A 27,713-nucleotide genomic window follows, 5' to 3' on the forward strand; every position below is an offset into this window, starting at 1 on the left:
ATTTTTCTAGAGTAAGTTTTGCTGCTGAATTATCCATTTACCTAGTTTATAATAGTATTTTTGTCATAGAATATGATTTTTATTTTTTTCTTTATAATGAAGCTGTCTATATTTAGTAGATTGTGTGTAACATACAAAAGAGTGATGATCGACCTACACATTGAGGTATAGAAATTCTACACTGATTTTAAAAAAACTGCGCTGGTATCGGATCGATATCGGTATCGGGAGATACTCAGGTTTTTTGGTATCGGATCGGTATCAGTTCTGAAAAAGTGGTATCAAGCCAGCCCTAATTAAGAGCTATCAATTTTAACATTTTTGAATGAAAATTATCAAACAGTAAATTAAATATAGATGAATCATTAAAGCTACAGAAGTTATTGATTTCCTCATTTCTTTTGTTCTTTGATTAGCAGACATCACAGCTTCTGGGTTATTGGGTTATTTTGCTGCTATTACTTTAAAAGCTGCCCCTGCTGAACATGACATGGCACACGCTGCCTTATGTGTGTGTGCGATCGTAGTATATCACTTGAAAGAACTGGAAGATTCGTTTTTACTGACATATGACCTAGTAACATCTAATCTGACCACAGAGGCGAAGTGAAGTGTGCATCTGAAAAGTCTCTCATTCTGCATCTAAATAAACAAAATTCTTGTACAGGAAAAAGAGACCAAGGCAGCAGTTGTGAGTGAGGTGGCCAAAACTAGCTCTGCCCCTGCGTTAACGGTGTTAAATATTTTTAATGCTGTTAAAGTGGAAAAATTAATCGTCTGCATTGAGTTAATTTTGACAGCACTAGTTGTTTTATTAGTTATCAGTTTTAGTCATTTTAGTAGATCAACTTAAAAATTTTATCTAAAGTAACATCCCTAAATTTCAGTTTAATTTCAGTTAAATATTTTTTGTTTAATGTTTTTTTTTAACGATAACAATACTGCTTTGTTCTTGTGATCCATGTGTCAGTTTGTTGATGTGCTATAACTGGAAGAGAGCACTGGAACAAGCACATCCTCCTCCTGCCCTTCAGCCTAGAGAATGAAAGATCAATCTTGCGTCTGCTTCATGCTCGCTATATGACTTTCAGTGTTGGCCCCTTTTTCTGTCATTTTTATTTTTGTTTTGACCTGAATTATCTCAGTTTCCCTTCCTTCCCCCTTATTTGTTCTACGTCTCTGTGGCAGAGGTTATGACTTTTTTTTTTTTTTTTTGGTCCCATCTGGCAGCTGCACAGCTTGTTTGTGTTGGCTGAGCCCTGCTTGTTCCAGTGCTTTGCTTCTCTTTCGTGGAACAGACAGAGCAGGAGGAGGGGCTCCAGTTCCTCTGACTGCGCCAGCAACCATGATAAAGAAACTTGGGCCATTAGCACACTGGCTCCCTCATTAAAAGGAAGGAAAAAAGACCCTCTCCACCAACTGCAGTCCTGCACTTAGACCAGTAGTTCTCAACCCGCGGCCCGTCAGATATTCAAATGCGGCCCACCATGCTGAAAACAATTAAAAAAAATAACTTTCAGTTTTTACAATTCATTTTAGTTTTTACATTAGTTTAAAAAATATAACAAATTACGTTAATGTACTCATGTAATTAACATTACGCATTTAACGAACAGTTACTTATTCAAATAATCATCAGCAGTCATTAGTTTGGTAAAATTGAGCATCAGAATGGAAACATTTGTTAAGGGAGAAAAACAAAATGTGGAAAATGCCAGCGAAGGAATACATACAATCAAGAATAGAGTGCTGGACTTTCAGCATCAACGTTCAGTTTGTCCCGCCACTCACTTGAAGATGTACAGGCAAAAGGAAACACCCATACTACGCAGCAATCATCCTTAATTGCAGAAATGTGGCTAAACATCTCTGGAGAGAACCTCAGATTATTAAATTCGAAAGTGCTTTCCATATTTGGATCAACATAGGCTACATTTGTGAAGGCACATTTTCTGCCATTTCACGCATCAAGTCGCAATTCCGTGCGCATCTTACAGACTGCAACTTACAATCGCAACTTCATTGTGCTGTTACTCCTTTTGAGCCGAATTCCACAAAATTATCCCGACAGCGTCAGGTGTTTTTTTTAATAGTGAGTAGAGTTATTTATTTATTCATTTATTTATTTCAATGAATGTAATCGATTAGATATCATAATATTTAGGCTACAATATTATACATCTGTTTGGTTTGTATTGGTGACATAAATTGTAAATGATATGCGTGCGGCCCGTGAGACTTGCACTTGGACCATAGTGCAGCCCAGTGAAAAAAAGGTTAAGAACCACTGACTTAGACTAATGTTAGTCTAAAGGAGGCCTTGCTTTCACTTACATTTTCACTTAATTGTCTGACTGTCAGCCTGCGTATGAAACGCTGCTCTAGACGGTCGCTATGTTCACATTAGAAACCTGAATATTTAGAATTTAGATAATGTTGCTTTGTTTACATTGTTTTTTTATGAGTAACCTACATTTGTGTGAATGTACATCAGTGTGAAATGACCCAGCCCCCTTCCTGTTTAAAAAAACCATAACGTCCCCTGCTTTGCAGATGCTGATAACCTTAATAACAAGATCTCATGTTTGGAAGGCCGTCAAGTAAACTCAGATTGCAAATTTAATTTCCTAATACTTCTCTATTGATTTCTTGTAAAGCTTAGATGGTTTTGAAAGTTTAAATGGAAGTGTAACATGTAGTTAAATCAGATTTGCTTTTTCTAAACCTTAATAAGCCTAAAATCTCTGAGTTTCTGCACTGACTATGCTGGGCTTCAGATATTTTACAGTACAGTATTGACATTATTGATGCTGTATAATGTTGTTTGCACCTGTTGGATAAATATGGTTTGTGTGTGTGGATGGTGTTTCCCAAGTCTCTGTTCATGTGGGCACCACCTACAGGAGTTTGTTGATTGGCCAGTACTTGCTCTGTTTAGCTTTCCTCTCACTTGATCATCTGCCTCTTCTCTCTTCATATTTTTCCACCTCTTCTTGGTCCTTTATTTCTGTTGGTGACAAGTATGTCCTGGTATTCATCACATATGTTAACATCATTGTATGCTGTGCATGTTTAGATGTCTGGCCTACTTTGAAATACTGTTTGGCCATTCCTGTTATGCCAATCATGCATATTTTACCCTTCGACCCACATCATGTGTTTCTGTCATATGTATCAGATCTTAAGCGTTCTGTGCTTATCGTCGCACTGAAAATCAGATAAGGTTTCGAAAAACAAAAATTAGCACCATTGAGCACGGAAAGCTACATTTCTAAGAACTAGCAAGGCCAGGTTACTTTGTTCTTGGAATTCAGTCTCAACTAGTTTGCACAGTAAATCTGACTTCATTTTTCAGATTTGTTTTTTAGATGTCTGTTGTCAGGTCATATGAAAAATGGTAGAATTGAAATGCATTTTACTTTCCTTGTTAGGAAAGTAGGCCTGAAGGGATGTGATGATTGAATGTGTGTGAAATTTTTTTTTTTTTTTTTCATCATTTTTTTTCAAGGAAAAAAAGTAAGGAAGAGACAGAGATAGATCATCAGTAACCAGACAGGAATTTTGTCTGATTCGGTCCAGAGCAGGAATGATTTGGAGCATGCATTTCGGTTTGCCGTCTGGCTTTGAACTGAAGTGAGATTGTTTTGTGGGCTCTGTCACAGTGGCAAATAGTGAAATGTAGAAAACTCGGGTCCTCCCAAAAGTTTGACAGTATTTCCAAACTAAGGAGGCATTCTTCTAACATGATCTGCACAAAATTGTGTGTGTGTAATATATATATATTTCCAGTTAAGTAGACATAAAAACTGGTCACAAACTAGTCACAATTGATTTAGAAAAACTTCACTGAGAGATAGCACAAGCATGTGCAACAAAGAAGGGGAAGCTTAATAAATGTAGCTGAAATATTTTTTAGAATCATATTTCATCATATTTCTTATTTAGTGTTTGATGGTACATTAGCATTCCTTTTTTTTCATAGCTGGGCTGACAATTTAAGGTGAACTGCTGATTATTCCTGTGATGGGAACCTGGTCACAGGTCTGTGCTCTTAAAAAAGGTCAGCTGTCTAAAGGCTGCTTTTATTGTGGTTCTTTTCATTCTAAAGCAGATAACACGACCGTCACAGGAAGACAAGACAGACGACAAGAACGAAGAGGACAAATCGGAGAAATCAGAGAAGAAAGAGGACGAGGAGAAGAAGGAAGAGGAGGAGAAAGATGAAAAAGAGGACTCTAAGTGAGTTCCAGGTTTTTATTTTGTTTTCCTACCATTTTGGTTAGATAGTTGTGCAGAACTGGCCTCAATTCGCCTTTTTGCTCCAATCCCACTGTGAAATCTTGAAAGGCACATGCACATTGAAAATTTGAGTGACAGCAGCACATTTATTGTTATGTTGGTACAGACTGCAAGATTAAGTCTTGAATGTTCTCCAAATGTTTGAAAAGTTTGAAAGAACCTTTTTACGCAAACCACCCAAATAAAGGATAGATGCGTTTCGTTGCTCTCTTAGTAAGTGAGCAGTGGTTTAAAGGAGGTGAGATGATCTGTTTTCTGTGAGGTGAGCCTTATTGTAACAGGGGCTTAAGATTAACCTCATTAACTCATTTGGTTTGGAGGAGACTGCATGCTTTACTCGGGACCTGTTATGTCACTACCGAGAATTCAACAAAAAGTAGAATTAATTATGGAAAAAAATGGGATTTTTGACTTTTCTGTGAACACACAAAGCAGTACAGAAGTGGTTTTTAGATCTGTGTGAGCTCATGCTATAGAAGCTCTGTGATAAACACCAAAAGACCTAATATATCAGCAGGTGAGAAACTCACACAGTATCTGCATTCATAACTCTGTTTTCTGCTCGCTCCGACCATCTGAATAGATGTTTGAATTGAGTTCAGTGTGGAGGAGAGCCTTTATTCCTCGCCTTTGCCTCCGCAGGGACATCAGTAAAGATAAAGAGAAGTGTGAGGGAGAGGAGGAAGAGGGTAAGGAGCAAAGCACGGCACGCGGCCGAAAGACCGCCAACAGCCAGGGACGCCGTAAGGGCCGCATCACCACCCGCTCCATGGCCAATAATGAAGCTGCATCTGTGGTGGCAGAGGAACCACCTCCACCACCTGAACCAGGTACCATTTGTTGAGCATGTGTTTTTATGCCATGCAAGCTTAAACATTTGGTTTGCATTAAATATTATTGCCATTCGTTTTATATAAGCTTTTCTAAAAACAGTTGTGCGGCTTAAAGTTTGTGTAAATTCCTTTTTGTCTGGATTCTTTGATGAATAGAAATGAAAAAAATTTAAGTAACACTTAAGTATAGGGACCAATGCTCACTATTAAGTAGTTGGTTATTAGCATTAACATACTGGCTGTTTATTAGTACTTATAAAGCATATATTCCGCATGACCATATTCTACATCCCTAATCCTACCCAATACCTTAACTTAACAACTACCTTACTAACTATTAATAAGCAGCAAATCAGGAGTTTCAGGAGTATTGAGGAGAAAGTCATAGTTAATGGTTTGTTAGTAGTGAGATCAGACCTTAAAATAAAGAGTTAAAATTAATATTTTAAACCTTAAATTTAAAATGTCTTTACTTTCACGTCTGAGCAATTTTTGCAAATCAAAAACCTAATAAATTGTTCTGTTAAATGATTTGTGGAAAGAAAAAAAAAGGAAAAAATAATTATAAAAGAAAACGAACATCAAATGAAAATTATAAATAAATTAAGGCGCACAAAACAGGACATTAAATTATGGGCCAGTGAACTTGTAAGTAAAAATTTGAGTTTCTGAGAACTAGCAGAAAAAACATAAGTATTTTTTAAATCTTACCTTATTGTATAAACTTAACTCATTTTCATTCAGTCAAAGTTTCACAAACTGAAATGTAAAAAATAACAACTGGGGACCAACTGAGAACTAGAAATGTGGCGTTTTGTTGTTGTTGTTATTGTTTTAATGATTAGTTCAAACAAACTGATTTGCTTATAATGGATCCAACTTCCCAATAACAGGGCATGTACACACAAATGAGCCCAAGTCATGATGGTTTATTCTGTGTGTTGCTTAGTTCTGCCGGAGCCCACAACCCCCTCTAAACCTGAGCCGGCGCAGAAACCAGCACGAGAGCCTGCAAAACCCTCTCCCGCAGCCAGTGCAGAGACACGAGGTAAGCACTACCTTTTTCCCCACATACTTTCCCTCTCTTTCTGTTCAAATAGCTTCACACATTAACACACTCACTCACTGTCACCTCTCAAAAAGGTGCATCTGTGCTGTGATGTCTGTCTGCTGATCGTGTGGTCAGTCTGTGAGCGGTTCCTCTGTGACCTCATTACAGAGCCTGAAAGTCACCTAGTTTGCTGGTTTCTCTGGCCGCAGTGTGGTATACGTGTGCATTAGTGGTGTTTGATTCAAATGATATCGTGGTCGCAGGGCTGCTGTGCAGAAATACTGAGGATTTGATCCCTGAGGCTGACAAATCACCAATACTTCTCTTCTGTTCTTTCACCGTTATGACATCTAGACTGTTTCTCTTCATTTTACTGTTTATTCCCTTTGCACTATTTTGTTCCCTATTTTTGCTGTTTTCTGTTGCTCTTTTGCTCCATCTCTCTCTCTCTCTCTCTCTCTCTCTCTCTCTCTCTCTCTCTCTCTCTCTCTCTCTCTCTCTCTCTCTCTCTCTCTCACGCTTTCTGTGAGATTGTTTGTCCCTCTCTTCTTCCTGCCACCCAACGCCAGACTCAAGGTCTCTGAGTTTGTGTTGCCGTGGTGACAGCGGGTGGAGGGATCGCCATGGAGACAATAATGAGAGGCAGGTAAACGCGGCGAGTCTCAGGAGGAGTTTGATTAGAGCGAAAAGGGGAATGAAAGAATGGCCTGATTGTTTCATTTAGCTTTTGGTGCCACTTTAAAATTAATTAAGAGACCTCATTGTTATGTAAACAGTGTTCATTACGTTTGCCCCTGAATGCAGTCAGCGTCCTGGTCAGAAATTGTAGTTGATTAGCATGCCGTACCTTGAAGTTTAGTCACCAATTGTGTTTCTGGTGACTAAACTTCAGACTCCAGTTTGACCTCTGTCCTCTGTATTATGATCTGATGGACCAGTAAAGCTGTGTAAAGGGTTATTTCAACCAAAAATGAAAATTCTGTGAGTAATTTCTCACCCTCATGTCGTTTCAAACCTGTTAGACCTTCATTCATCTTCAGAACACAAATTAAGATATTCGTGAGTAATTCCGAGAGCTTTCTGATCCTGCATAGACAGCTACGCAATAGACACATTTAAAGCCCAGAAAGGTATTAAGGACATCATTAAAGAAGTCAGTGTGACTAGTGTTTCATCTTTAAGTTTATGAAGCTATAGAAATCATTTTTGTGCACAAAGAAAACAAGAATAAGGACTTTTCAACAATTCTTCCCCTCCTGTGCATGCATTCCTCCGTTTGTAAACAAGGCGCAGTGCATGCTTGTTCTACATCAGCAGCAGCATGCGCATGTGTCGTGGTACTCTCAATAATGGCAGAGGATGAGATGAGGAGGAGAAGATTGTTGAATAAAGTTTTTATTTTTGTTTTCTTTGTGCACAAAAAGTATTGTCGTAGGTTCATAAAATTATGGTTGAACCACTGATGTCACATGGTCTACTTTAATGATGTCCTTACTAAGTTTCTGAGCATTGCTGTCTATGAAGGGTCAGGAAGCTCTCGGATTTGTTCAAAAATATCTTAAAGGTGACACATTATGCCCCTTTTTAGATTATGTAATATAAGTCTCTGGTGTCCCCAGAATGTGTCTGTAAAGTTTCAGCTCAAAATACCCCACAGATCATTGAATATATCATTTTGAAAATGCCTATTTTGAATGGAAGCAGAAACGCGCTGTTTTTGTGCCTGTCTCTTTAAATGCAAATGAGCTTCTGCTCCCGCCCCCTTTTCCAGAATAAAGCTCCACCATTACAGCCCCCAATATCTGCTAAAAACATCTGTTTTGGTTCTGATTATCATGTTTATCGCGCTGAAATCATGTGTTTAATCCATATGAGTTTAAACTTCTGATATAGGATTTTCTGAGAGCACACATCTGAAGCACATGGACAGAAAGCAGCTGTCACAGCATGTGTGTACTAAACTAAGTTCTCATTCACACACAAGTTTACGTTTAAAACACACAAGTTTAGATCTGTGTGGCAGCAGCAATATACTGTAAATAAATCAATAAATTGACTGCTGTCTTGTCTCCTCTGAGGCTGGGACTCAAAACTGTGCAGCCAAAGACAGAACAGTTAGCATGTTTTGCTCAAACTTTCATCATGGCATTAGAGCTGGTACATTGTTGTCACTTGCGAAATCAAAATGACGGTGCCGTGGGTATAAACTTACAGATTAAGGGGCGGTAATATTATAATGAGATCCCTTTGCCACGTCACCAAGGGAGCAAAATCAGATGCGCTTGTTTGCTTGCAGAAAAAGGCTTAACAAAACAAAGTTACTGGGTTGATCTTTTTTTCCTTGGTAGGTAGATGCACCGACGACCTGATTATAGCACTTCAAACCTGGAAAAGTCCGATTTTCATGATATGTCACCTTTAATTTGTGTTCTGAAGATGAATGAAGGTCTTATGGGTTTCAACGACATGCAGGGTGAGTAATTAATGACAGAATTTTTATTTTAGGGTGAACTTGTCCTTTATATCTCAAGCCCTCGTGGGCCCAGAGATTCTGGCCGTCTCACCTGAAAAATCTTGTCTGTGCTTGATTTTTATCTTATCATTCGGTGGTCAAGAGCCATAATGCACCAAGTCCATGTCCAAACCGCCATCAACATGACAAAGCATTGGACTACGAGCATATAAATGTAACATGCACATGCTCAGGGGTCATGGGGTAACACAAACAGTGTCTAGTGGGTCACCAAAGAGACGTTTATTTGAACCGTTTTAGCAGAGACTCGCCGCACATGTCATCCAAACACTGCGGGGACACACTCGCACTCTCGCATAAATGTCAGAGGTTCACACTGTGCTAAATCTGTCTTAGTGTTTAGTCAATTTCAAGGAGACCCATGGAGTGGGCGGGAGAGGAGAGCACAGGCTGTCTTTCTCTACCATGCTGTCTTTCTCTCCTTCTCTGTCTTTCTCTCTCTCTTGCTCTTGCTGTAGTTTGAGTGGAAATTACGTAGGGAGGGGTTGTTGCGCTGCTCGCTTCAGTTCGGCTACTGTTATGAGACAGACTGCCTAATGATATGGGTGAGGGAGTGAGAGTGTGTGTGCTGGTCTTAGACCCAGAAGGGTGGTGCTTCTGCGCTCCTCCACTGTCTGCTTGAGATCAGCTGACTGTACTCTCTCCTAGAGACCGAGCGAGAAAGAGAGACAGGAGTAAGAGAGAGGTGAGCCTGCCTAGTTGAGTCCAGTAAGCACCAGGGAGAGAAAGCAATAAACAACAAAAAAGGACAGAAAGCATTTGAGGACTGAGAGAGAGAGAGAGACTGTGGGAGGGTGGAGGTCTCCGCAGCGCTCGAGTGTAAACAGATAGAAAGGGAGGGTGTGAGATGAGCCGTGTCGTGTAGCTCTGCTCGAGTTTTTCCTCACTGACACTGACGGTGTGTGTCGCTACAGGCGCAGTTGAAGCTGGAGAGACGTCTCGCTGGACGGAGGAGGAGATGGAGATCGCCAAAAAAGGTACTGCTTGACTTTTACTTCATCTCCCTCCCCCACCCCCTCTCCTTCTCTGGTTCTCAATTTGCTCTGTCTGATCTCGTTTTCACACATACACAAACTTTTCTCCTCACTTTTGCTCTGCTTATTTGATGTGTCTGGTTTTGCATGTTTTCTCATGTTGGGGAAGTTGGTTGGGGTTGCACTTGTGAGCATCCTCTTTGTAGTGATTATTCAGATTAGGATTGTACAAAGGAAACTGAAGTAACTGTGTGACTGTTTGACATACTAGAAACTTTACAAGACAACCAGTCAACTCTAGACAGAATTCAGCCCCAGGTTTTGAGTTTATAGTTTAATGGGTTTTTAATGAAAAGGATTTTTTTTTTAGCAAATCTCTCAGAAAACATGTCCAGGTCACATGTCACCCCAAAATCAAAGAAGAAACAGTAATTATATAAGTTACAGGAAACTAAAGTCTTGTTCTTGGACCATTATGCATTTTTGTATTATGGCATTATTTCATGACAAAATGCATCCCAAAATTCTTATTACTGCAAAAAAAAAAAAAAAAAAAAAAAAGCTATGAAAAATGCTATGCAAATATATATGTAAATATACCGTTGAAAGTTTGGATCAGTAAGAAAAATATTTTTTCAGCAAAGACGCATTAATTTGATGTCATAATCTTGAAGTTTAAATGTTATAATTTCTATTTCAAATAAATGCTGTTCTTTTGAACTTTCTTTTCATCAAGAATCCTGAAGAAATGGCAACAAAATTAGTGTATTTAAATATAATTTGTATAATAATACAAATAATAATGTTTTCCTATTTTAAATTGTCCGTTCAAGTCTATAATTTACTGATTCAAATGTATTCAAATTTTTAAATGCATTGCATTGTTTATCGAGCACAGAGGAGTGCACTTCCTCAATCAGCTGTGTTCATCTGCACATTTGTATGCAACCAAAATACTAACTATTTTACAGTGAATCTCTTTAATTTTGATTGCTAAAATAAATTGATTACAGTATTTTCTTCATATTTGCAGGTCACTAATTTAGTGTATTTTTTGCATTGCAGTAATGAGTTTTTTTTTTTTTTTTTTTAATTAGGTCTTCAAATGTGCTTCAGTTTTTCAAGAGAATAGAATTTCCAGTTTAGATTTCAGAAACACAGTCTAAATATTATTTGTGTATTTTGCTTTCATTTTATTGGAAGTAGGCAAACAGCACCCCCAAAGGAATTAAAACTCCTCCCCGAACGGGCATTAGGACCCAGGGGAGGATGCCATTGCGTGTGCTATTACTGTTTACTATATCAGAGGACCTCAGATGATGCCAACCCTGAAACAACATACAGAACTACCAAATTTTGCTATAGGTTTGATTGGATCATATAATAATTGCTGTTAATAGTGTTCATCATCTGTTTGATTACGTCTTTAATTGATTTTTCCGTACATTTCTGCCATATGTACATTAACTGACAGTCACCACTGATAAACTACTACTAAATATTGTAGAAACTTAATTTTCTGTAAAGTTACTTTGCAACGATTTGTATCGTAAAAAGCGCTATACAAATACACTTGAATCGAATTGAATCACTGACTATATCTCACACCAAACGCGTCATTCTGTACATGCATTCTCAGTTTAAATGCAGTGATCCAAAACCGTGACTCTAATCATGATTCAGGCAAAACTTTGCTTCAAGAATAAGCCGCACTGCTGATGTGATCTAATCACTAGCACACCCTCAGCACATGTGAGTTAATGTATTCCTCTTATCGGCAAGACATATCGGCATAGTTTTCATATTGGGCCAATGCCAATATTTACATTTAAAGCCATTATCGGCTGATTCCAGTATGGGTCCGATAATATCGTGCATCCCTTTTCAGTGTCACAGCAGAAATAGATGAAGGAAAAGAAGCTTTGTCTTGTTTGCACTGAATCGAACACTGGTATTTACTGTTTGTTGTTTTTGACTGATTGTATTAACTCTGGAAACGAGGACAGTAAAAATTTGCTTTATGCACTTATTTAGATTATAACCACAACTTTTGTGGAGCAGTTTTTCTGAATTTGTTGATCGACCCTTCTGAGACCTGGTTGTTATAGATTTGTAGACTGTTTATCATTTATATATCACTTGAAATTTTAAGTGACGTATATCCAAAGATGAAGGCATACTTACATTTTTGCATTAAGAACATTTACACACACATATATTGACAGATAAACAAATTTAAGTGCAATAAGTGTTTGTATAAATAAAAAAATAAAAGCACTTACAGAAGCATTAACACACAAACTACCCCTAGGACTCTTTAAAGCATCAGAGTTTGCAGAAGTGTTTTCAGGTCAGACTGCGGTCATCTGAGTGCATTCCTTCTGCTTCCTCTTTCTTTGTGCTCTTTTTTTTTTTTTATTTTAGTTTTTTTTTTTTTTTGTGGGGGGGGTTTTGTACACTGAGGAACAAACATGAAGGTGTGTGTTTCTCCCTGTATCTTTTGCACAGACCTCAGATGAGCCATCAGTGTCACTGCACAGTTCAATTTAATTGGAGGACAGTCTTAACATGACAGATTGGAGACTAGGGGAACTGCACACTGAGTTTGAGTATTTGTTTAGAGGAACTGAGTGTTGTTTTGTATTCTGTTGAGAACCACTGTAGCTGCCAAGCAGACCTGAGAGGCGCTGCTCTGTTTGCTGAAACAACAGGTGGCCACGAGCAAAAAACATACAGCTCATCAGAAGTTTTTTAGTTCATTAAGTCCCTTAGCTTCTTGTTTGTATTATCACATCAAGCATAAGCCAGGTTTTACTGTCGCACAAGGCCAGTGAAAACAGATAACAGAGGGAAGCTCTGTGTTAGGACCGTATCAAGGTAAACCACTGCGGTTGATCTTGAACCATGATGTTTGCAGTGATTAATTCAGTACTCATGACACCACGAGTACTTAATCAGTACACCCCACACACTTTCATTATGAGTTTTGGTGCTGGTTGTGGCCTCCTTTCCAGCACATTGTGGCCAACTTCTACAACATGTGATTACAGATTACAGAAACGCTCTTAAACCGGTGTCATTTCAGGACATTTGGTTCTTAGTAGAGTACATCGAGGAGCTTTGACCGGTTAGCAGCTAAAAAGATCCATTGATGGGTTTTTTAAGATGATGTGCGTTGAGATAGATGGAGATGTGGCAGGTGGAGAGGAGGTCCATCTCAGCTTCTTTACTGAGCATTTGTACAATTTGTATAATGTTTGGTAGATTCGTTAAATGGGCCATGAACCTTTTCTTTATTATTTAAAAGCAAAAAAAGGCCTCTAACACTAGCTTGCTCTATTCTTTTTCTATTCTATCAGTTTTCTTTATATTTATTATTTAATTCTAAAAAACACTTGCTATGTGTACTGCATTAGGCTAACTGAGACTTGTTCTAGCACTTGCATATCATTGCTCTTCTGTTGATTTTGATTGCTTCTATTGTCCTCATTTGTAAGTTGCTTTGGATAAAAGCGTCTGCTAATGACTAAATGTTTATGAAACTTTTGTATTATTTTGTACTGTTCTCTGAGGTCCACTTTTAATGTTATCAAGATTTTTACATCAGAATAACATATTTAGAAGTAATAGGCTATTTTCTGTCCTGTTTTGACCCTCCTCATCAGAACGCTCTGTTTGAATAAGTGTGGCACATTGTAGAAGTAAACGCCCACTGCTATGATTAGCTAACGTTTGTGTATGTTTCACAGCCTACGTCCTTCACTGATGGATGCTGCTGTGATTTAGGTTAAAAACATATAAATACTAAGTACATATTGAACAATCTGTAATAACAGACAAAGCAATGATGACACGTGCTTGGTGCAACATTACTGTCGGATCCAATGTATTTGGCACAGCATCATCTTTTAGTTTCAGTCTTTTTGAAAATCCTGTGTCGAATTGTGCCTTGTTCGTAAACGAACACTCCAGTCTTTCCTAATATTTGGATCGTAAGGAAGGTGATGCAGACTGTTTTTTCACAACTTGCCACTGTACAGTGCCGTGTTGTCTTTGGAGCCATTTTATCATCTGCTTTCTGCATAGACCTGCGTTAGTCACTCTTGTTTTTTATACTATACGTGTGAATCTGTGGGTGGTGCTTAACAGGCAGTGCTGTAGAAGCAGCGTTTAGCCTCACTATTACATCATAAAGGGGCACATTCCACAAGCTGTCATTTTGGCAGACTGACTTCAATATAAGCTGTTTTTAGACAAACAAGAAAGTTGAGTTCTGAAACTTAGAGAATGTTTATGTAGCGCAATGACCTCTTAAATGTAATGTTATATATATATATATATATATATATATATATATATATATATATATATATATATATATATATATACACACACACACACACACACACAAACGAAATTTGTGCATGAAAGCATCTCATGCATGGTCATGGCAGTGATCAGTGACGTGAACTGCTCTGATCTGGTCCAAACTTTGATTTGTGAACACACAGCCACATACAGCATCACAGACGTCATTTGTTATCTGTGCTGTTTGCATAGCTCGAGTACTTTATGAAGATCACTTACAATATCATAATAAAGAAAGGAATACATAGGAAAAACAGTGTGTTTATTCAGTGTAAATCTTTTGATCTCTGAAGCTGACAACTGCTTTTGGCATGCGTGTGGTCCTGGTCACGTGTACTTTAACCCTGAATAGACAAATACAGAAGAAACACATTCGCAGGGTAAAGTCACTTTACTAATTTAATCTAAAGTTTATCTTTTTCAGTTATTTATTCATTTTAATTTGCTACCAAATTGGGACATTGCAAGAACCTGAGAAATGCCAGAAGCAAACACTTTTCCAAACCACTGTTTCAGTAGTTTTACCATCCATACTGTTGTCAGGCTGTTAAGATTTGGTTAGATCTATTGACAATGGGCATTTTTTGCTGACAAACCTTAGTAGATATTTAACTAATGTGATATCACACTTAGAGAGTGAGCAGTTATTGTTAAGATATATATGAATAGCTGTACTTTCTGATTTCTTGACCTAATATTAAGTGATTTGCATCCCTTGCAACCTTAATAATCATCAGTAATGTGTTGTCTTGTGGGATACTGTAAAATCAGGCTGACTCTCATGCTGATGCTCATCAGGAGTTCAGTTAATCGGGCTGCTTCAACCTTGTGGTGCCCTGCACATCCTTCCTAAACTAGTTCATCCATTCTAGCTAAGCTGGCAGGATTATCTGCACCCCCGAGGCAGGAGGAGTGGCACAGTCATTGCTAACTAAAACCCAGACATGTTTCATGTGTCTAAATAGTGGTGCTGATAGAGGGTGTTATTTTCATCTCACAGCGGGACCTGTTGAACGATCGTGTGGTTAATATTAGGCTCCATCCATCCATCAAGAAAACCATTAGTAATACATGTAAACATTTAATTACTAGGGGTTTTGTTTGACTCCAGCGATCAGTCTACACATTTATAACCTTACCCACTTTCTCTTGTGCACAGGGCTGGTTGAACATGGTAGGAACTGGTCAGCCATTGCTAAGATGGTAGGCACAAAGAGTGAAGCTCAGTGTAAGAACTTTTACTTCAACAACAAGAGACGATACAGCCTAGACAATCTACTACGGCAACACAAGGTACAGGTACAGATCTATCTGCTACATCCAAACAAAAAGTAAATTTTTTAGGAGGTCACTATTTCTGTGTCTGGATATTTAAAATATTGTACAGAAATTTGGGGTCAGTAAGATTTATGAATGCAGTCTCTTTTGCTCATTTAATCTGCATTTAATTAATCAACAATATAATAATAAAAAACTGTAATATTACAAAATGTTATTACAATTTAAATGAACATTTTCTTTTTATTTCTTAAAGTGTAATTTATTCTTGTGATGTCAATGCTTAATTTTCACTCCAGTCAAATCATTGGAGCATTTGGTGCTTCAAAAACATTGTTCTCTTATGACTATTTGAGAAATAGAAAAGTTCAGAAGAACAGCATTTAATTTAAATGCTTTTTACCGTCACTCTTGATCAATTTAATGTATCCTTGCTCGGGTTGCAAAATTACAGGAATTTTCAAGACTGGAAACTTTTCATGGGAATTAATGGGAATAAACTGGGAATTTGCAAAATTGCAGGAACTGGGAACTTAAATGTAGTTGAGAAAAAGAAAATCTTGCAGCATAATCTTGGTTAAAACAACCAGATTTAATGCAATTTCAGTTGAATTTTTTCCCTACACATTGCTTAATCACATGCACACAGCACACTGCTTAGTGCAGGCCACACCCGCTACATGTACTGTGCATTCCTCCATAACATGCACAGATCATTTCTTAAATCCTGCACACAAGATATCAAAATGTCCATTTTGGTGAGTATTCATGTAAATCACATGAATATTACAAAATAAAAAAGTTTGAAACTTCCTTGTGCTGTGTGTAATACACTGTGCAACTAAATTATACCATTGTAAAAACAAATACACTGATTAAACAAACATTTAAGTGAGATGATGATAATAAAACAAAAGTCTTAAGATGACCTTGCCCCACACACAATCCTCTCTAGTCCCCTAAGAGGGGGATTCCCCTCCATTTTCTCTGAAGCCACACTTGCTGCATTTGAGCCCAAAGACTTAATTTATTGATGTTCTAAATATATTTGAACTATGGGATTTAAGTTCAACTAGTAAATACCAAAAAGTGTTTATACACTAGCAAGCCAGTAAACCAATATGAGAATTGGTTTACTGAAAAAGTTTGGACACATTACTATTTTTAATGTTTTTAAACATTGCGTCTCTTTTGCTCATCAAGCCTTCGTTTATTTCATCAAAAATACAGAACAAAACAGTAATATTGCACAGTATTACCAGTATTACAATTTTTAAAACAATGGTTTTCTGTTTTAATATACTTTAAAATATAATGTATTTCTGTGATGCAAAGCTGAATTTTTAAACATCATTACTCCAGTCTTCAGTGTAAATGATTCTTCAGAAATCATTGTAATATGCTGATTTATAATCAATTTTGGAACCCATTGTGCTGCTTAATATTTTTTAATTACCTGTGATTCTTTTTTCAGGACTCTTTGATGAGCAAAGAGGTTTTTTTTAAAAAAGAACAGCATTTCTTTAAAATACAAATCCTTTTTTAACAATACACTACCGTTCAAAAGTTTGGGGTCAGTATTTGTTTTCAACAAGGATGTTAAATTAAAAACAAGTAATAGTAAAGACATATTGTTAGAAAATATTTATATTTTAAATAAATACTGTTCTTAAGTTTTTATTAATCAATAAATCCTGAAAAAAAGCATCACAGATTCCCCAAAAAATCCAAAAATGTCATTTTTTTTTTAAAAATTTGTATTGGTTTGCATGCATGTCAGCTTATGATCAAACAGAATGTTTATATTTATGTTTGTATATGATAGTTTTATAAATTTCCCCACATTCCCATAAATTCCTGGTAAGTTTCCAACTTGGAATATTTCCAAAATTCCCCAGACGAAGTTCACATTTATCCAGAAATGTACCACCCCTTTGCAACCCTAATCCTTGCTGAATAAAATGTGTTGTGTGCAGGGTTCCCGGCGGCTCCGTGGAAATCGAGACCCATCACAGAGCGATCCTGCGCCTGATGACGATGAGGAGAGTGACGGTATGATCTCTCGCTGTGATTTAAAGTCTTTTACAGCCGGCTGCTTCCAACATAAGCTCTAATGCCTAAACAAACACCCTAAAACCCATCGCTGTCAGTCTCTTGCTCTGTGACGCATGAACCCAGAGTCCGATCAAGCAGAGAGGAAGAGAAGCAGCGGAGCTATAATGTAAAGAGAGCAAAAACAGACAGACTGACACACGAAGAGGGATGAAGTGAGGGAGCAGTAGTAGCAGTGTGCTGACCTGTCTGACTGCAGTGCGTTTGATTAGATCTGACAGCAAAGCCCCAGACCGCTCTGCACTGCCACAGAGGTCAACATCCTCCCTCTACTTCTGTCTGTATGCTTAATGAGTGAGAATCAGGAGCAAATGAGGAGAGAACCAGCCGGGTGGGGGAGATCTGGATGAAAGGGAGAGGAAATAAGTGAATAAGACAGAAACACAAAGAAAAGAGAGTGGAAATAGGGGGAATGTGCAGAAAGGATATGAGATCTGGTCTAATTCTGCCTGCCACACTCACTCTTGTGTAAGCATTCCCTCGCTTTAAAGCCTCAAAAAAGTACGCTGTAAGAAGACTGAGTGCTCCTGCCGAGAATGTTTGATCTGTTGTGCTTTTATTCAGATATGGTTGTGTGAATTTCTTTAGTGCTACAACACAACTTCAAGTCTTTATATGATTCTAAACACAAAAAGTTAATATTGAGTAACTTTTAAACATAATAAGAGTAGTTACTTGCACATGAAAATAGAAAATCAGTCATTTCTGGCCAAGCAATACCTGTCTGGTCCAACCCTTCGGCGTTCTTGGAATAACACTTGTGCATTCAGATTAAAGTAGAGTAATTATTAGTTACACATCTTTTAACTCACTTTCCTTCCCTTTGGGTGCCTTCACCTTCTTCCACCCCATCTACACTACTGTTCAAAAGTTTGGGCCAATTTCTTCCTGGGATGGCAAAGCAGAATTTTCAGCATCATGACTCCAGTCTTCAGTGTCACATGATTCAGAAATCATTCTAATATGCTGATTTGGTGCCCAAGAAACATTTCTAATTTTTATCAACGGTTTTGCTATTAAGTATCGTTGTGGAAACATTTTATGAATAGAAAGTTCAAAAGAACAGCATTTATTTGGAATAGAATCTTTGGTAAAACTTATTCAATGCATCCTTGCTAAATAAAAGTAAACTGTACTCCCTTTCCTCTTAAATAACAAAACTCTGCTCTGGTGCATTATAGACTTTATTCACATTCTCCTTGCTAAACAAGAAACCTGCAAGGCTGCTTCCCTAGTCTGCTTTCCTTGTCATGTGCTACATGCTGCTTTCTTCTGTTCTCCCTCCCTCAAATTTCTGTCTTTCTCTCCACGTCTGCTTTTTGGAGTAGCACCTGCTGACATGCTCCTGGAGCCAAGCAGGTTACTCTTCATCACTCTCTCAGAGGGACAGATAACAGATAGAGTGTGAGAGTGGCAGAGAGCGTCCACATAGCAAGAGGAGGGAGGAATTATAGATGATGGAGAGGAGTCATTTTTAGAGGCTCTTTGCAACCTGTGGGCATGTTTCTGTGATGTGTATATGTAAGTTAGCCTGTAGGTTATATATGTATACACACTACCTTTCAAAGTTTTGGGATTAGTAAGAATGAAAAAAAACTTTTATTCACCAAGGTGATTGAATAAATGACAATATAGACTTTTGCATTGTTGCAAAATTTTTGTTTTAAATAACTGCTGTGAATCAGCGTATAAAAATGATTTCTGAAGGAAATCATGTGACACTGTGACACATGTGACACTGAAGACTTGGAATAATGGCTGCTGGAAATTGAGCTTTGCCTTTACAGGAATATATATTAAAATATATATTAAAATAGGAAACTGTTAATTGTACGGTTTTTGTACAAAATTTTATAAATGAAGCCTTGGTGAGCTTAACAGAATTTTCCAAGACATTAAAAAAATGTTACCAACTCCAAACATTTGAATGGTATGTTTATGCAGTGCTTCATGTATTTTATATGTAGCACTTCCTGTGACCCTGGAGGGTGTGTCATCAAATAGCAAGAGTGGAAAGGTAGTGATTAGCCAAAGGATGTTTATGTCCAGAAGTCCATTAACTTGATTGCGTGATGCCGTGTGCAGCGATGGTGACCTCAAATGCTGCCTCTTCTCTGTCACGCCAGGGTTGTTTGGGTTTTCTGCTTCTCTGCCTTTGTGTTTCTGTAGCAGAGATTGAAATAGATTGGGTTTGATATTCTGTGTCCTCTTTGCACAGATGAATGAAGAATTTAAAGAGGATGTGATGGCTCAATCATACGCTTTATCATCTCCTTTCCTCAGGTCCCGATTACAGTTCAGACACAGAGAGTGCGCCTTCTCCAACTCAAACGGATCCCTCCAAATCTGACGGGCCAACTCATCCCAGCTCGGCTCTGGACGGTGTGTCAGACCAGGACGTCACGGCAAACAAAGGCCCAGTTGCAGATGCTAAGGGCCAGGAGCCTCCGTACGGCGAGCTACAGGTGAAAGTAGAGAAGAGTCCAGAAGGAGGAGCTGGAGACGGACTTCCTCAGGATGAGCGCGCACACTCGGCATATGAAATGCAGATCCATCCAAAAAGTGAGACACAGGATGTGGAGATGACCACTCCGAGCAGCGAAAGAGCACAGGTGCAAGTGAAGACTGAGCCAAAGGTCAAGGACAAGGAGGAGAAACAGGCGGAGCAACAACACTCCGATAATGACTCTAGCGCCACCTGCAGTGCGGATGAGGATGTGGAGGCTGAACCTGACCGACAAAGGTGACAACGCCTCTGCTCATGTTCTGTTACGGGGTTTTCATACATACAGTGCTATTGGTTTCTAGTAGCATGAATAGGGTGGTGATTTATTAATTGAAAGATAATGTATATGTGTGAAAATGATGTAATTGTATTTTCAGTAATATTGAAATGAATAATAAAAATATACATTTAAATTAGAAATGCAAATGTAAAATAATAAATTTCAGTTCTTGTAGCCTTTAAAAAAAAACTTACTGTTGTGCTCTGATGTGTAATGAATTATTTATATTGCTTCAGCTTTTATTAAATACAGTTTTTGTTTTCTTTTGTTGTATTGAGGGTATGTCTCTGTGTTGTTGTGTATATGTGAAATATGACTAGCAGTAGAGTATCAGTAGCTAATACATTTTATTATCTTGTTCCTTCTTTCCTGTGGCAGACTTTTCTCTCTGGAGAAGCCGTCATTGCTTTGCGCTGCAGGCTCAGTGGTCGTGTCCTCAGCCAAATTCCTCAACATGCAGCAGCTACAGCAGCGGGCCGCCACCATCCCCCCTATGGTCAGTCCCCATAGCCTCTACCCCCACTTAGCATTCAGATATGCCCCTCTGGACAGAGACAGGGCCCAGCCACCCCGCCACGTGAGTCCTGCCTCCATCTCCACCTCCGCAGATCACGCGCTGTGATTCGCTTCTGCGGCAATCAGCAAACGAATCAGCAAATACCAATTGATTTTCCACACTGAAATCATGATGAGTGAAAATACGTTTGGCTGCTCTGTTGGGCTGATTAGTTGTGCTGTTTGTTGGTGTCTGTTGTGGCGATTTGGTGTGGCTGTGAAATGGATTTAATCTAGCTGAGGCCCTGATTGGCTGTTCACAAGGTTCATGGAAATGTAGCATCTTGGTGCAATGCAAACAATAGTCATGCATTTAAATATTTAATCATTTACATTTTTCTAATGGAGCAGTTTTGCTGAACATTAGTCCAGCATGTAGCCCCCGTTTGAATCCTCTCTGTTCCTGAATGGTTTGTTTAGGTTTCAGCTCCTTTCGGTCACAGCAGCGTTCCCGGAGGACCGTTGAGCGGCTTTGCTATGTTCCAGCACCAAATCAAAGCTGTACATGAGTCCGTGCAGGAGGACAAACAGAGACTGGATCAGAATGAGTCTGACCGCAGGCCACGAGTCACCACCCACAGCCCCACTGTAGTGGACCGAGAAGGTGAGTCAGACGCAGAAGGAAAGAGAGTAAAAATGCACGAAAACACTTGAAGTTAATGTAGAAAAAAAAAAAACTAAATCCAGCACCAATTGTTCCCTCTAAGAAGTTTTGTGAAGAAATGTCCCTTTGCTCTTTGGTCAATATCCACTTGAGATTCTCGGACCGAGTAGATTGACAGGCTTATAAAGTCATGAATAAGTGGAATTGGCAAGAAAACCTTTTTTTGGATCTACCCAATGGTTAAGTGGAAAGAGGCAGATCTGAATGTGAGCTTGCAGTTGATTGTTTAAATGATTGGTGAAGTCCAGCATTCACCACCAGAGAGAAGTTGTTTTCATCAGAAGAATGAGTAATGTTTCAATAAAAATTATGAGGTCAAAGCAATTGTTCACAGTAACAAAATAGATTAATCCAACATGTGAATTTGTTTATTGCCTCTGGGCATTTCTTCATTTTATAGAGTGTATATATATATAATATATGTGTGTGTGTGTGTGTGTGTGTGTGTATATGTATATATGTATATATATATATGTTCATGTAATGTCCAGAAATGTTATTGTCTTGGGCAGTTAATAAGGGGTTTAAACTACAGAGAAGCTTTGGTAATTATGACATCAACCCAGCCTCCTCAGTATAAAAGTAATCTCATCCGAATAGAGCATTTGTCACTTTTTGTTTGGGAGAACTACTGGCCAAAGGAACTGTCTCTGAAGGGAAGAGAGCAGTGAACAATTCAAAATTGAGGTTACAGAATCACCCCTGAGACAAACCGACTGAAAGACAAGCAGATGGACCGCTGCAAAACAAATAGATTGTGATGTGCCTTTAGTGCCTCTGTTCTATCCTCCCATGCACTCTCGCTCCGTTTTTACATGCCAGGAAGTTTGAGCAAAGACAGACATTTTTCTGTTTTTCCTCCTCCTCTCTGTTTTATAATGGGTCTCCAAAACAGATTTTTGAAGGGTGTCGAGCGCACAGGAGAGAAACAGTGGACTTTGCTCTTCACAGCTAAGAAACACAGTGCTGTTTTTGATAGAGCCAGATAGACGCAGCCAACCAAAAGGAACATTAGGTCACTCTCTTGTAGTGATATCCATAAAATGTTTTCTTGATCGCAAGTAGAGAGGACGCTTGACGTTCTGTTTTGTGTCTCTGTCTGTCTGCTTGGTTTCTGTGAGTAACTGACTTTTTTCTCTGTTCTGTCCCCAGGTAAGCCATTCACTTACATGCCATATGACCTGAAGCTGATGGAGCAGGAATCTCACGGTGGAGTGGGCAGACCGGGTTCTCCATACAGACTCTCTCCTCGCGAGCCTAGCAAAGCCTCACCCCAGCCCGACGCCAGTAACGCCACCCGCTACAGTGTACCTCCAGGTAAGCAGTCTGTACACCCTGTATCCAGGCGAAATTTTTAGAAACTTGCAGCTTTTTTTTCAAGGTTTCGGCTCCAAAATGAACACTCAGCAATACTATTGCTAGGAGTATTCATTGATGTAAGCAGCATGAGCGATTCAAACCAAAGACACTAAAGAAAACACTACTAAAGGTCTACTAATGAAAACATCTATATCTCACTGAGCAAGTTTTTTTTAGTCTTTTATGCTCATAAAGGCTGCATTTATTTGAATAAATGAATAATATATAAAATAACTAGTAATAATAAATAAAAATAATAAATACAAATCTTTTTTTTTTTTTTTTTTTTTTTTTTTTTTTTTTTACAAAATTAGAAAAAAAAGTTAACTGTCTATCTACTTATACTTGTATACTTCAAAGATTTTAAGTTCTTACAAGAAAATTTGTAGCATGCATTGTTGGAAGTCACTTTGGATAAAATAAAAAAAACGGCACCTGTATAATTGTAATAAATATATGGTAAAATGCAGTTTCATCCAGCAAGATGTTATGGCTAAAATTGCAGTGAAATTTATTTACTTAAGTCTCAAACAAAGCTATATATACATCATATACGCTACATATACATTACCCTTAGGGTTAATTAATGAGTCCTTTTGAATGTTTCTTATTTGGGCCTGAATATTTGAACTTTGCAGTTAAATCTGTTATCAATTTCTGTTTTACTTTGTCATACATGTTCAAGCCATATGAAGTGTTTTTGCTTCTGTGTTTATTTAGTCCTGCATACAATTAAGTACACGAGTTGGTATTTCAGTCATTAGAAACCTTGTCTGGAGCGTGTAACCCAGGGGTGTCAAACTCAATTCCTGGAGGGCCGGAGCCCTGCAGAGTTTAGATTCAACCCTAATTAAACACACCTGTTCCAACTAATCAAGTCCTTCAGGCTTATTTGAAAACTACATGGTATGGGTGTTGGAGCAGAGTTGGAACAAAACTCTGCAGAGCTCCAGCCCTCCAGGAATTGAGTTTGACACCCCTGGCGTAACCTGACAGTGTTTGTGTCACTAGAAAACTGATTAAGACCCACCTTGTGCCTCTCCATCTTTCAGAGGAGCTCACATTTGTTTGTAAGTTACATGTTTTTTACTAGTCAGGTCAGTGAGTTTCCTCCTAAAGGAAACCTTGAAGCTCTCACGAGGCTCAGCACATGTGACTGATTCCCTTATCAGCCCTACCCTTACAACCTGGAAACTGTTCTCATGGAGATGAGCACTTATAAAACACACTAGATGTTTCTCTCAGGGAGAGAAAAATACAGCATCCATTAAGTAAACGGAATGTTCCGGTAGGACTGTGTCACTCCTGAAGGTTTATTTGTTTTATGATGATCAGGTTTCATAATGAACTTTGACTTCAGTGACCTCTGCTGTAAGGACCCAGATTGAGTGGAATGATGTTTGCATTACTGACCTGGTCAACAAAACTTTCCCTCTTTCTACATCAATAACATGACCACTACTGATGATGCAGCAGCTGCGATTGACAAGGAATTACCTTAATTTGAGGTTCAGAACAAACTAGGGATATCTAGCTTTATATCACACTTTGGTATTGTGGAATAGGAAACAACCTGAGGAATAATAATAAATATTATTTATTTAAAGCCATTAATATACGTAATGTAACAATATAATGATAACTTGGGTACATTATGTATTATATCAAATGCCTGCAGAGGGCGCTGATGGCCTGACTATTGTTTTATACTATACGGCATGAATCCGTATACATTTTCGTTTCAAAACGTTCTCTGTTTACATTAGCGTTTTCAAACATTTTCTAAAAGTCTCATCCACATTAAATTCACCGTACTGCGCATGTGTAAAACTTTGTAAGTGTTCACTGAGATTATACAGATGGAACTGACATAAGTTTTCATAAAATTCTTCTGCCAGGATTCTATTTACGAAAATATCTCATTATTCACAGTCACACGCAAAAACGGCTGTTTCAGAGTACTTTCAAAAAGCAAAATTTTCCTTGACAAAAACAGCACGCAACTTAATCAACACGTGCAAAATGCATTTAGGATTTTATAATCGTGATAGCCCTACTCACGTTCAGGTTATGAAGAATGCAGAAAAATGATAATGTTGTCCTGCTGTATATTTTTGTTGAAACCGTGATGTTTTTTTTTTCAGGATTATTTGATAAAAGTTCAAAAGAACAGTATTTATTTGTAAGATAATTTTTTTTATAACATTTTAAATTTCTTTACTGTCACTTTTGATCAGTTCAATGCATCCTTGTTTAATAAAATTATGATTTATTTTTCTTATTCGATCCCAAATTTTGTTTTTGTAGTGGTATTAAATTGGTTTTGAGAATAGTAAAAGGTCACTGGTATTGACTAAAACCTTGAATGAATATGACAAAGCATAGCAGGAGTATTCTTTCACTTCTCCTCTGCATTCCCCAGTAAATCATGTGGCCAGCCTTTATACAGACATTAGAGCATCTCTGAATGAGTGGTTGAACCATGCTTGAACAATGAAACTATACTAACATCTGTACTGTCAGACCTGTATTGTTTGTTTTTTTTTTGTCCATAAGAATCGTCCGGAAACACATGATAACAACAGATAAGCGATTACATTAAGAGAACATCACACCCTGCACTAAAGAACCACAGAGACCACCTAATCTCACCTCTACACTCTAGGCTTTTTACACCACAGGAGACAAGAGAGTTCACAACTCAATATTTCAAAAGAGATGAGTGAGAGGCTGGGCTATCTGAAAAGGGAAGAGGTGCTTTTAGTAGGGCTGTGAGTCACGGTGAGCAGAAGTGAAGGAAGACTTCATTCCTCCCATGCTAAGAGCTTCAGGTTAGACTCAGGTCTGTTTCTTTGTCAGACTTTAGTCACATGCTTTTGTTTGAGGCTCTCTCTATTTGGGTGAGCTTTTAACTAGCTCTTTATTTTAGTTTTTTGGCGTCTAGGTTGTATAAGCTAGTCAGTTTTGAGAAAGGTCATTTGCAGGTCCTGCGGAAGTTTGGTAGGTTGTGTGTAGTAGGTCAGAAGTACTGAGCAGTGAATCTGACCTGTGAGACTTGAAGTCTACATATAAGCAATAAGAGAAGAGATGCCATTCTGTAGTGTGAATAGTCACAACTAAAGGTCGTTGTTAGGCACGATGCTCAATGCAGTTCAAAGGATAGCACAGCCTTAAGTGACATGTTGATTTTAACATTTGTATTAGTGGGTTGTTGTTTTTTTATTCTGTTAAGAAATTCAACAAGTGGTGTCCTTCCAGATACAGTCACTGACATAACAGATTTTTGTTCTGCAACAAACATAACAATACTATATAAGAGATCTGCAGTGATACAGTGATATGTTATGGTGTTGTGGATTTTTGCATGCTTTTTAACAATGTACTGACCAATCAGAAGTCAGGAACCAAACTGCTTCGTAGTATAATAAACCTGAAGTGTACCACTGAAGTCCCCTTGAACACAGCAATATTTTGTATGCAGTTTCCACTAAAAATGAAAAAAGCCACATTTGACAGCTTGTGACAGCTACATCATATAAAATTTTTTAGTCTTAATAGGTTCCCCTAATAGAACTGTTATAAATATAATGTTCCTCTGAATGAACTGTTGTAAATTAACTGCTCCCAAAATATAAAACTGATGTAGTCTATCATTGTTGAGGTCTCCAGTAGTTTGTTGTTGTTTTTTGACTGTTAAACATTGGGCTGGGCCAGTGTTGTTGCTTTGTGCACAAACTAACTAAAGAAAAAACAAGGCACAGGTGCTGAGCGCACAATGTATACAGGCTGGGATAGAAAAAGAAAAGTGTGGGTACAGTATGCATGTACTGTAATGACAAAGAAATTTATGGCACTAGCAATATATGCATTCCCTAGCATACACATAAAAACCATAGTATACTCTGGGCTTAAGAGGGAAAGACTTGTCAACTGTGCAAGGATAAAGAGTGATCCTATTTGCCCACCTCTTTTCATCCCTTGTGCCTCTTATCCTTTTATTCCCACAGTTCTTCAGCCAGCACCAAACCAGTCGGTTCAGAATCTTTCAGATGTTCGCATGACGTTTTCCCGTCACAGGCCGCCCAACATTCCGTCTCCTCCGCCCCTCATTCCCACTTCCAAACCCACCGACAAGCCCTCCTTCATTCAGGGAGGCTCCATTTCACAGGTAAGAGAAATGCTGTTGAGTGTTATTTAAGACTGTTGGTGCTTCTGCTAAGTTTAAATACTTCCTACATGTAATGGGATCAAGGCAGGGGATCAAGGGTTTTCCTGGTATTTCACTCTGGTTTGTGTCTTCCCTGCAGGGAACGCCAGGAACGTACCTTCCTTCTCAAACGCACGCTGTGTACGTACCGGAGGTAGTCAAGACCACAGGAGGCTCAATCTCACTCGGTTTACCAAGACAACAGGACCCTGCTAAACCTGGTGAGCAAGAGAGATTTGAGAGTATAAATACATCTTAATCCCGCAATTAAGCTCAGCTGAACTAGACTCAGCTGTGCCTGAGTTTCGTTATGAAGTTTAGAAGTGTGAACTTCTGAAATGTGTAATCTAAACACATGATTGTGTTTGTGTGTGTGCTTAGTGTCATATATTAAGCAGGAGGAGTGTTCTCCACGTGGACAGAGCGCTCAGGCGGAAGGTCTCTTATCCAGAGCTCAGTATGAGGGAGTTGTCAGAGGTGAGATGACTTAAAATATACTATAAAATTAAACACAAAATCTTACCATTCAAACACAAACCAAACAATGTTTTCCTTCCTCTCCTCTGCTCCCATTAGGACCCATACAGATTCCAGACATGAGAGGGCCACCTGGAAAAGGCTCAGAGGGCCTGACTTTCAGAGGAGGCTCCATTACGCAGGTATTAGGCCTTTCTGTAGTATTTGAGTAATTTTA

General features: G+C 38.4%; 1 protein-coding gene across 16 annotated transcripts in view; it reads left to right on the forward strand.

Annotated features, from left to right (window-relative positions):
* The window catches only part of ncor1 (nuclear receptor corepressor 1), an 87,618-nt gene that overhangs the window by 40,769 nt on the left and 19,136 nt on the right, over window positions 1–27,713 (forward strand). For 10 of the 16 annotated variants that reach the window (XM_042724459.1, XM_042724458.1, XM_042724464.1 and 7 more), the window contains 14 exons: window positions 4,109–4,239; window positions 4,942–5,129; window positions 6,082–6,180; window positions 9,631–9,693; window positions 15,218–15,357; window positions 17,313–17,388; window positions 19,732–20,191; window positions 20,613–20,811; window positions 21,210–21,393; window positions 22,606–22,770; window positions 26,820–26,980; window positions 27,120–27,240; window positions 27,401–27,496; window positions 27,596–27,678. In XM_042724459.1, coding sequence (XP_042580393.1) covers window positions 4,109–4,239; window positions 4,942–5,129; window positions 6,082–6,180; window positions 9,631–9,693; window positions 15,218–15,357; window positions 17,313–17,388; window positions 19,732–20,191; window positions 20,613–20,811; window positions 21,210–21,393; window positions 22,606–22,770; window positions 26,820–26,980; window positions 27,120–27,240; window positions 27,401–27,496; window positions 27,596–27,678 — 2,166 coding nt within the window. The remainder of the gene's footprint in view (window positions 1–4,108; window positions 4,240–4,941; window positions 5,130–6,081; window positions 6,181–9,630; window positions 9,694–15,217; window positions 15,358–17,312; window positions 17,389–19,731; window positions 20,192–20,612; window positions 20,812–21,209; window positions 21,394–22,605; window positions 22,771–26,819; window positions 26,981–27,119; window positions 27,241–27,400; window positions 27,497–27,595; window positions 27,679–27,713) is intronic. The other 6 variants (XM_042724469.1, XM_042724474.1, XM_042724460.1 and 3 more) reach the window with 4 other exon arrangements.

This window comes from Cyprinus carpio, chromosome B5, assembly GCF_018340385.1.
Source record: "Cyprinus carpio isolate SPL01 chromosome B5, ASM1834038v1, whole genome shotgun sequence".
NCBI classification, from domain to species: domain Eukaryota; kingdom Metazoa; phylum Chordata; class Actinopteri; order Cypriniformes; family Cyprinidae; genus Cyprinus; species Cyprinus carpio.